Genomic DNA, 11,401 nt, shown 5'->3' on the forward strand with positions numbered 1-11,401 from the left:
ATCACTAGAGAGAGGTTAGATACTTCATATAGTAGAATACACCTCACACCAGACCAATCACTAGAGAGAGGTTAGATACTTCATATAGTAGAATACACCCCACACCAGACCAATCACTAGAGAGAGAAGGTTAGATTAGATACTTCATATAGTAGAATACACCCCACACCAGACCAATCACTAGAGAGAGAAGGTTAGATTAGATACTTCATATAGTAGAATACACCCCACACCAGACCAATCACTAGAGAGAGAGAGGTTAAATTAGATACTTCATATAGTAGAATACACCTCACACCAGACCAATCACTAGAGAGAGGTTAGATACTTCATATAGTAGAATACACCCCACACCAGACCAATCACTAGAGAGAGAGAGAGAGAAGGTTAGATACTTCATATAGTAGAATACACCCCACCCAGACCAATCACTGAAAGAAGGTTAGGAGATACTTCATATAGTAGAATACACCCCACACCAGACCAATCACTAGAGAAGAAGGAGATTAGATACTTCATTAGTAGAATACACCACACCAGACCAATCACTAGAGAGAGGTTAGATACTTCATATAGTAGAATACACCCCACACCAGACCAATCACTAGAGAGAGAGAGAGAGAAGGTTAGATACTTCATATAGTAGAATACACCTCACACCAGACCAATCACTAGAGAGAAGGTTAGATTAGATACTTCATATAGTAGAATACACCTCACACCAGACCAACCACTAGAGAGAAGGTTAGATTAGATACTTCATATAGTAGAATACACCCCACACCAGACCAATCACTAGAGAGAGAGAGAGAGGTTAGATTAGATACTTCATATAGTAGAATACACCTCACACCAGACCAACCACTAGAGAGAAGGTTAGATTAGATACTTCATATAGTAGAATACACCTCACACCAGACCAATCACTAGAGAGAGGTTAGATTAGATACTTCATATAGTAGAATACACCTCACACCAGACCAATCACTAGAGAGAGGTTAGATACTTCATATAGTAGAATACACCTCACACCAGACCAACCACTAGAGAGAAGGTTAGATTAGATACTTCATATAGTAGAATACACCTCACACCAGACCAATCACTAGAGAGAGAGAGGTTAGATTAGATACAATCAGTAGAATACACCCCACACCAGACCAATCACTAGAGAGAGAGAGAGGGTTAGATTAGATACTTCATATAGTAGAATACACCCACACCAGACCAATCACTAGGAGAGGTTAGATACTTCAATAGTAGAATACACCTCACACCAGACCAATCACTAGAGAGAAGGTTAGATTATATACTTCAATAGTAGAATACACCCACACCAGACCAATCACTAGAGAGAGGTTAGATACTTCAATAGTAGAATACACCTCACACCAGACCAATCACTAGAGAGAAGGTTAGATTATATACTTCATATAGGGAATACACCCCACACAGGAGGCCTAATTAGGACGAGGAGCACCCCGTGGAAGACTGTAAAGAGGAGGAGGCCTGTTAACGGGAGGGGCACTCCGTGGAAGACTGTAAAGAGGAGGAGGCCTGTTAGGGATGAGCAGCACCCTGTGGATGACTGTAAAGAGGAGGAGAAACTGTTAGGATGAGCAGCACCCTGTGGATGACTGTAAAGAAGGCAGCCTGTTAGGATGAGCAGCACCCTGTGGATGACTGTAAAGAGGAGGAGGCCTGTTAGGATGAGCAGCACCCTGTGGATGACTGTAAAGAGGAGGAGGCCTGTTAGGATGAGCAGCACCCTGTGGATGACTGTAAAGAGGAGGAGGCCTGTTAGGATGAGCAGCACCCTGTGGATGACTGTAAAGAGGAGAGGAGACATGTCTAACCTGTTAGGATGAGCAGCACCCTGTGGATGACTGTGAAAAAGGCTCTTCTGAGCGGCAGGAGAAGGACATCTTGGGGTGGGTCGACTCCAGACGAGTCACCTCACTCACTGTCCTACTGCCTCCTCTGGGTTATCCCCTCAGCCTGGGAGAGGAGGGGGATAGAAGGAGTGAGGGAGAGGAGGGGAGAGAGGAGGGGGGGGAGAGAAAAGAGGAGGGAGAGAAGAGAGGGAGAGAAGAGAGCGAAAGGAAGGGGGAGGAGGGAGAGAAGAGAGGGAGAGAAGAGGGTGAAAGGAAGGGGGAGGAGGGAGAGAAAGAGGAGGGAGAGAGGATGTTCCATTAGTATGAGAATACATCATAGGGGTTGAGGCACCAAACACAAGAACACAGACAATCAGGGAGGGACCACCCAAACAGGGAGGGACCACCCAATCAGGGAGGGACCACCCAAACAGGGAGGGACCACCCAATCAGGGAGGGACCACCCAAACAGGGAGGGACCACCCAAACAGGGAGGGGCCACCCAATCAGGGAGGGACCACCCAAACAGGGAGGGACCACCCAAACAGGGAGGGGCCACCCAATCAGGGAGGGACCACCCAAACAGGGAGGGACCACCCAAACAGGGAGGGACCACCCAAACAGGGAGGGACCACCCAATCAGGTAGGGACCACCCAATCAGGGAGGGACCACCCAATCAGGGAGGGACCACCTGTCCGATATGAAATGCCTGTTTCTGTTTTCTGCCGCCTGTCCTAATGACCACGACCCGATATGCTCTCCTCTTCAGAGAATCTTAGAAGAGAAACCATGGTTACCGTATGCCAACGTCCTCCCCCGTCCGTATGATCCACTCCAGAGCGAGGAGAACCCAGTGACGGTACTGTTCACTCTGCTGCAGGAGATAGTCAGAGGCTTCCTTCAGAGACAGGCTCCTGTTGGTCTGCTGCTGCTCCGGGGCGGTACAGTCATGTTGGCCTGTTGGGGACAACATTAACGTGAGCTGCAGATAAACCACTTATTATAAGACAGACAGACAGACAGGGGGAGGAGACAGACAGATGGGGGGAGGAGACAGACAGACGGGGGCGGAGACAGACGGGGGGCGGAGACAGACAGACGGGGGCGGAGACAGACAGACGGGGGCGGAGACAGACAGACGGGGGGAAGGAGACAGACAGACGGGGGGAGGAGACAGACAGACGGGGGGCGGAGACAGACAGACGGGGGGCGGAGACAGACAGACGGGGGGCGGAGACAGACAGACGGGGGGCGGAGACAGACAGACGGGGGGCGGAGACAGACAGATGGGGGAGGAGACAGACAGACGGGGGGAGGAGACAGACAGACGGGGGGCGGAGACAGACAGACGGGGGGCGGAGACAGACAGACGGGGGGCGGAGACAGACAGACGGGGGGCGGAGACAGACAGACGGGGGCGGAGACAGACAGACGGGGGGAAGGAGACAGACAGACGGGGGGCGGAGACAGACAGACGGGGGAGGAGACAGACAGACGGGGGGACGGAGACAGACAGACGGGGGGGCGGAGACAGACAGACGGGGGGCGGAGACAGACAGACGGGGGGCGGAGACAAACAGACGGGGGGAGGAGACAGACAGACGGGGGGAGAGACAGACAGGCGGGTGGAGACAGACAGACAGACAGACGGGGGGAGGAGACAGACAGACGGGGAGGAGACAGACAGGCAGATGGAGACAGACAGGCAGACAGGGGGTGGAGACAGACAGGCAGACAGGCGGGGGCGGAGACAGACAGGCAGACAGGGGGTGGAGACAGACAGAGACAGGGGGTGGAGACAGACAGGCAGACAGGCGGGTGGAGACAGACAGGCAGACAGGCGGGTGGAGACAGACAGGCAGACAGGCGGGTGGAGACAGACAGACAGACAGGCGGGTGGAGACAGACAGACAGACAGGCGGGTGGAGACAGACAGACAGACAGGCGGACAGACAGGCAGACAGGGGGGAGGAGACAGACAGACAGACAGGCAGACAGGCGGGTGGAGACAGACAGACGGGGGAGGAGACAGACGGGGGTGGAGACAGACAGGCAGACAGACGGGGGGAGGAGACAGACAGGCGGGTGGAGACAGACAGACAGACAGGCGGACAGACACCTCATTTCAACAGTAATCCCCTGAGATTTCAAACTATCCTTGAGCAGTTGTGTCATTACAGCGAAAAAAAAAAAAAAAGGTGTTTGTCATCAGACCCACTGAGTGTACCAAACATTAAGAACACCTTCCTAATATGGAGTTAAACCCCACCCCCTTTTCCCTCAGAACAGCCTCAATTAGACAGGTGTTGAGAAGCGTTCCACAGGGATGCTGGCCCATGTTGACTCAATGTTTCTCATATTTACTGTACCAGGCGGGAGGTAGCCTAGCGGTTAGAGGGAACAGGTAGCCTGAGCGGTTAGAGGCGGGGTAGCCTAGCGGTTAGAGGCAGATAGCCTAGCGGTTAGAGGCAGGTAGCCTAGCGGTTAGAGGCAGATAGCCTAGCGGTTAGAGGCAGACAGACCAGTGCGGGAGAGAGAGACGGGGCGGAGACAGGGCGGAGACAGAGGCTGTAGCCAGGTGGAGCGGTTAGAGGCAGGTAGCCTAGCGGTTAGAGGCAGGTAGCCTAGCGGTTAGGCAGGTAGCCAGGTGGAGGCATTATAAACCTAGAGGCAGGTGGCCAGGCTCTGAGGCAGGTGGCCAGTCCTCTTCTGGCTGTACCAGGTGGAGATTATAAACCTAGAGGTTAGAGGCCAGGCCTCTGAGAGGCAGGCCAGTCCTCTTCTGGCTGTACCAGGTGGAGAGGTAGCCTAAACGGTTAGAGAGGTGGCCAGGCTCTGAGGCAGGTGGCCAGTCCTTAGAGGCAGGTGGCCTAGTGGTTAGAGGCAGGTGGCCAGGGTTAGGAGATTATTAAGGCAGGTAGCCTAGCCAGGTTAGAGGCAGGCTAGCCTCGGTTAGAGGCAGGTAGCCTAGCGGTTAGAGGCCTAGAGAGGAGCCAGGGTCTAAGGCAGGTGGCCAGTGGTTAGAGGCAGGTGGCCTAGTCTGGTTGACCAGGTGGCCTAGATTAGAGGCAGATGGCCTAGGCTTGAGAGGCAGGCCAGTCCTAGCGCTGTACCAGGTGGAGACTAGTAACTGAAACCTAGATCGAATCCCGGCTGACAAGGTAAAAAAATCTGTCATTCTGCCCCCTGAACCCAGTCCTGTTCCTAGCTGTTAACCACTGTTCCTAGGCCGAGATTAAAATAAGAATTTGTTTCTGAAACTGAGTGCCTCGTTAAATAAAGATAAAATAAAACATGTTGGCAGGATGTCCTTTGTGTGGTGGATCATTCTTGATACACAGGTGGAAAACGAGCGTGGAAAACCCAGCAGCGTTGAACAGTTCTTGACACAAACCAGTCCTATTCTGGCTGTCCATGTCTCAACTGTCTCAAAGCCTAAAGATCATTCTTTAACCTGTCTCTTCCCTTTCATCTAAAACAGGTTGAAGTGGATTTAATAAGGGATCACTTGGTCGGTCATGGAAAGCGTTTTGAACACCCTGGGCTCTGAGGTGAAAACAACACATTCTAGCTAATTAAGCAGAGCACACAGCCAAGGCTGTAGGATGGAAGAGTCTCAATCAAATGTATTTATAAAGCCCTTCGTATATCAGCTGAATCTCAAAGGCTCTGAGAAACCCAGAAAACCCCCAAACAGCAAGCAATGCAGGTCCTCTTCTGGAAAAACTCCCAGAAAGGCCAGAACCTATAAGAAACCTAGAGAGGAACCAGGCTGTGTGGGGTGGCCAGTCCTCTTCTGGCTGTACCAGGTGGAGATTATAAACCTAGAGAGGAACCAGGCTCTGAGAGGAGGCCAGTCCTCTTCTAGCTGTACCAGGTGGAGATTATAAACCTAGAGAGGAACCAGGCTCTGAGAGGAGGCCAGTCCTCTTCTACCTGTACCAGGTGGAGATTATAAACCTAGAGAGGAACCAGGCTCTGAGAGGAGGCCAGTCCTCTTCTACCTGTACCAGGTGGAGAGGTGTACCAGGTGGAGATTATAAACCGAGAGAGGAACCAGGCTCTGAGAGGAGGCCAGTCCTCTTCTGGCTGTACCAGGTGGAGATTATAAACCTAGAGAGGAACCAGGCTCTGAGAGGAGGCCAGTCCTCTTCTACCTGTACCAGGTGGAGAGGTGTACCAGGTGGAGATTAGAAACCTAGAGAGGAACCAGGCTCTGAGAGGAGGCCAGTCCTCTTCAGATCCTTTCATAAAACATACCAGCAATATGAGCCAGGTGGTCGTGAAGGTTGAGGAGGAGTTTCAGAATGGTGTCCTTCTCCGTCTTGTCCTGAAATCCAGAAAATATCAAGTCAATATTATAGTTTCAGTATAACAGACGTCTGTCAATACAACATGTAGAGCTAAATCGTCTATTTATTCATTTAGATGTACCACAGATAACTAAATGTTCTTCAGGTAAATGCTCATGTTGGCAGAATAAAATATATTGTTTCATGTAGATGACTTACAATTACAATCCCAGCCCCTCGTAGGAGGGAGGGCCTGTTATCTTTTGGTAGGCCGTCATTATAAATAAGAATTTATTCTTAACTGACTTGTCTAGTTAAATAAAAAGGTTAAATTAAATACAAATAAACAATATCACTGTATTTGCTAGTAGGGCCTCAAACTTTTTGGTCAACCAGTCTCTGTGGCGGGTAGATTAAAAAATACATAATCTACCAGCCACTCAGATTTTCCGCCCAAAATACACAAAAAAACCCCAGGTAAGCTTTAAAGTTCATTAAAAAAAAGCTTACCTGGGTTTTTTTTTGTGTAATTTTGACAGAAAATCTGAGTGGCTGGTAGATTATATATATATATACTATTAATCAGACAGGCTTAAATTCATGAAATATTTTGTGACTTTATTTAGCAATAAATTACATATTTGACTATTTCTATTGTTTGCACTGTGAAGTCCTGACCCACCTGCCAAGGTGGCTGGTGGAAGAGACGTCTTCTTCCCCGCCAACGCCAAAATCTAATCGATAATGTCTCTCCGCAGAATGCAGTTACTACACGACACACCCCACTATCTTTTAATTTTTGGATAAAAAAACGTTTTAAACAAGATATTTTGTCACAAAAAGATGCTCAACTTTGCATATAATTGACAGCTTTGGAAAGAAAACACTCTGACGTTTCCAAAACTGCAAAGATATGATCTGTGAGTGCCACAGAACTGATGCTACAGGCGAAAAACCAAGATGAAATTTCAAACAGGAAATGCCCCAGATTTTGAAGGCGCTGTGTTCCAATGTCTCCTTATATGGCTGTGAATGCGCCTACACTTTCTGTCGTTTCCCCAAGGTGTCTGCAGCATTGTGACGTATTTGTAGGCATATCATTGGAAGATTGACCATAAGAGACTACATTTACCAGGTGCTCGCTTGGTATCCTCCGTTGCAATTATTGCGTAATCTCCAGCTGCGTGCATTTTTCCATTTGCTTCAGAGGAGAAACCCAACTGCCACGAATGGCTTATCATCGAATAGATATGTGAAAAACACCTTGAGGATTGATTCTAAACAACGTTTGCCATGTTTCTGTCGATATTATGGAGTTAATTTGGAAAAAAGTTCGGCGTTGTAATGACTGAATTTTCAGGTTTTTTCTTAGCCAAACGTGATGAACAAAACAGAGCGATTTCTCCGACAAATAATCTTTTTGGAAAAACTGAACATTTGCTATCTAACTGAGACTCTCCTCATTGAAAACATCCGAAGTTCTTCAAAAGTAAATTATTTTATTTGAATGCTTTTCTTGTTTTTGTGAAAATGTTGCCTGCTGAATGCTAGGCTTAATGCTATGCTAGCTATCAATACTGTTACACAAATGCTTGTGTAGCTGGTTGAAAAGCATATTTAGAAAATCTGAGATGACAGTGTTGTTAACAAAAGGCTAAGCTTGTGAGCCAATATATTTATTTCATTTCATTTGCGATTTTCATGAATAGTTAATGTTGCGTTATGCTAATGAGCTTGAGGCTATGATTACGCTCCCGGATACGGGATTGCTCGACGCTAGAGGTTAAACGCTGTTGCCCACTGCCATTGAGGCTACTATAGCTCCCCTCTGGCCCACACTCCAGCACAGCAGGTGGCGCTAATGCACCAACGTTGGATGCCAACCACCGAAAAAGAAAAACACAGAAGGAGGCTGCTAACGAGCTAGGCTAGGGGGACACCGGGAACACAGGGTCCTTCGACCCCAGCCGGCCGAGCACCGCTTTCCCACAGTTCTGTTTACTTTTATGGGTTGGAAATAAAAATAAATAAAAAGAGGCACTCGCACATCTGAGCAATCATTTTTTTGCAGGTGCCTGGAAACAGTTGCCTGGTAACAGGTGCCTGGTAACAGTTGAACAAGATGACGGAATAAGGAAACAGGACACTGCTCTTGATAATATCACTGATCTTTAATAAGCTTTACGTATGAGCTGTGTGCGGTTTCCTTCAATTTTAACGGGTTGGGGAGTCGCTAGCTAGTGTCGCCAGCCCAACTCTTTAACGGGTTGGGGAGTCGCTAGCTAGTGTCGCCAGCCCAGCTCTTTAACGGGTTGGGGAGTCGCTAGCTAGTGTCGCCAGCCCGACTCTTTAACGGGTTGGGGAGTCGCTAGCTAGTGTCGCCAGCCCAACTCTTTAACGGGTTGGGGAGTCGCTAGCTAGTGTCGCCAGCCCGACTCTTTAACGGGTTGGGGAGTCGCTAGCTAGTGTCGCCAGCCCTACTCTTTAACGGGTTGGGGAGTCGCTAGCTAGTGTCGCCAGCCCAACTCTTTAACGGGTTGGGGAGTCGCTAGCTAGTGTCGCCAGCCCAACTCTTTAACGGGTTGGGGAGTCGCTAGCTAGTGTCGCCAGCCCGACTCTTTAACGGGTTGGGGAGTCGCTAGCTAGTGTCGCCAGCCCAACTCTTTAACGGGTTGGGGAGTCGCTAGCTAGTGTCGCCAGCCCGACTCTTGCGTGGCCCTACCGGGTAGTGCTTACCCTCGTCGTAATGTTAAAATAACTAGGGGAAAGCAGTGTGTGCCAGTGTCCTAGCTAGCTAGCAGCCTCAATGTCAGTGGGCGCAGCATGTAGTGGGGAGGGGGCGACCGTGTAGTGGGAGGGGGACCGTGTAGTGGGAGGGGGACCGTGTAGTGGGAGGGGGACCGTGTAGCGGGAGGGGGAGCCGTGTAGTGAGAGGGGGGACCGTGTAGTGGGAGGGGGAGCCGTGTAGTGAGAGGGGGACCGTGTAGTGGGGAGGGGGGGGGGACCGTGTAGTGGGAGGGGGTGTGTAGTGGGAGGGGGGACTGTGTAGTGGGGAGGGGGGCGTGTAGTGGGAGGGGGGACCGTGTAGTAAGTCGCTCTGGATAAGAGCGTCTGCTAAATGACTTAAATGTAAATGTAGTGGGGGACCGTGTAGTGGGAGGGGGGACCGTGTAGTGGGAGGGGGACCGTGTAGTGGGAGGGAGGGGGAGACCGTGTAGTGGGAGGGAGGGGGAGACCGTGTAGTGGGAGGGAGGGGGAGACCGTGTAGTGGGAGGGAGGGGGCCGTGTAGTGGGAGGGGGGACCGTGTAGTGGGAGACCGTGTAGTGGGAGGGGGGCGTGTAGTGGGAGACCGTGTAGTGGGGGGGGCGTGTAGTGGGAGGGGGACCGTGTAGTGGGGAGGGGGGGGGACCGTGTAGTGGGGGGGACCGTGTAGTGGGGGGGGAGGGGGGGGACCGTGTAGTGGGAGGGGGGACTGTGTAGTGGGGGGGGGACCGTGTAGTGGGAGGGGGACCGTGTAGTGGGAGGGGGACCGTGTAGTGGGAGGGGGGACTGTGTAGTGGGAGGGGGGCTAGACTGCGACACAAACACGGCCTTTAGACTAGGGCCAAAATTATAAGAAAATATACTTACATAAGAACTGTCAAACTCGCTGCCAAACGGGTGGTTCTTAACTGAGGAAAGAACAAAAATACAGACATTATCATCCAACCACACCACTTTCATCCAACCACGCCCCCTTCATCCAACCACGCCCCTTTCATCCAACCACGCCCCTTTCATCCAACCACGCCCCTTTCATCCAACATTTGAAATACGGGGACAATAATGACAGACAGTAAATGACATCACAGAAATATGGTCTTTCATAACCTGGCGTAGTTAACCTGGCGTGGTTAACCTGGCGTAGTGTCGTTAACCTGGCATAGTTAACCTGGCGTAGTGTCGTTAACCTGGCGTGGTTAACCTGGCGTAGCGTAGTTAACCTGGCGTAGTTAACCTGGCGTGGTTAACCTGGCGTAGTTAACCTGGCGTAGTTAACCTGGCGTAGTTAACCTGGCGTGGTTAACCTGGCGTAGCGTAGTTAACCTGGCGTGGTTAACCTGGCGTAGCGTAGTTAACCTGGCGTGGTTAACCTGGCGTAGTGTCGTTAACCTGGCGTAGTGTCGTTAACCTGGCGTAGTGTCGTTAACCTGGCGTAGTTAACCTGGCGTAGTGTCGTTAACCTGGCGTAGTTAACCTGGCGTAGTGTAGTTAACCTGGCGTAGTGTAGTTAACCTGGCGTAGTGTAGTTAACCTGGCGTAGTGTAGTTAACCTGGCGTAGTGTAGTTAACCTGGCGTAGTGTAGTTAACCTGGCGTAGTGTCGTTAACCTGGCGTAGTGTCGTTAACCTGGCGTAGTGTCGTTAACCTGGCGTAGTGTCGTTAACCTGGCGTAGTGTCGTTAACCTGGCGTAGTGTAGTTAACCTGGCGTAGTGTAGTTAACCTGGCGTAGTGTAGTTAACCTGGCGTGGTGTAGTTAACCTGGCGTAGTTAACCTGGCGTGGTGTAGTTAACCTGGCGTAGTGTAGTTAACCTGGCGTAGTGTAGTTAACCTGGCGTGGCGTAGTTAACCTGGCGTGGCGTAGTTAACCTGGCGTGGTGTAGTTAACCTGGCGTGGTGTAGTTAACCTGGCGTAGTGTAGTTAACCTGGCGTAGTGTCGTTAACCCGGCGTAGTGTAGTTAACCTGGCGTAGTGTAGTTAACCCGGCATAGTGTAGTTAACCTGGCGTAGTGTCGTTAACCTGGCGTAGCGTAGTTAACCTGGCGTGGCGTAGTTAACCTGGCGTGGTGTAGTTAACCTGGCGTAGCGTAGTTAACCTGGCGTAGCGTAGTTAACCTGGCGTAGCGTAGTTAACCTGGCGTAGTGTAGTTAACCTGGCGTAGTGTAGTTAACCTGGCGTAGCGTAGTTAACCTGGCGTGGCGTAGTTAACCTGGCGTAGCGTAGTTAACCTGGCGTGGCGTAGTTAACCTGGCGTAGCGTAGTTAACCTGGCGTAGTTAACCTGGTGTAGTGTAGTTAACCTGGCGTAGTGTAGTTAACCTGGCGTAGTGTAGTTAACCTGGCGTAGTTAACCTGGCGTAGTGTAGTTAACCTGGCGTAGTTAACCTGGCGTAGTGTAGTTAACCTGGCGTAGTGTAGTTAACCTGGCGTAGCGTAGTTAACCTGGCGTAGCGTAGTTAACCTGGCGTAG

The 11,401-nt window shown here is 50.5% G+C and overlaps 1 protein-coding gene across 1 annotated transcript; it reads right to left on the reverse strand.

The window, feature by feature from the left end:
* Positions 1-2,644: 2,644 nt before the first annotated feature.
* LOC135572749 (inner nuclear membrane protein Man1-like) lies at positions 2,645-9,906 on the reverse strand. Its single transcript, XM_065021183.1, has 3 exons — positions 9,799-9,906; positions 6,136-6,205; positions 2,645-2,832 (listed from the first exon to the last, which is right to left on the reverse strand). Exons 1-3 carry the CDS (start codon positions 9,889-9,891, stop codon positions 2,669-2,671), a joined length of 327 nt encoding a protein of 108 aa, XP_064877255.1. The 5' UTR covers positions 9,892-9,906; the 3' UTR covers positions 2,645-2,668.
* Between the last annotated feature and the right edge of the window lie 1,495 nt (positions 9,907-11,401).

The sequence above is a fragment of the Oncorhynchus nerka genome, linkage group LG8, assembly GCF_034236695.1.
Source record: "Oncorhynchus nerka isolate Pitt River linkage group LG8, Oner_Uvic_2.0, whole genome shotgun sequence".
NCBI classification, from domain to species: domain Eukaryota; kingdom Metazoa; phylum Chordata; class Actinopteri; order Salmoniformes; family Salmonidae; genus Oncorhynchus; species Oncorhynchus nerka.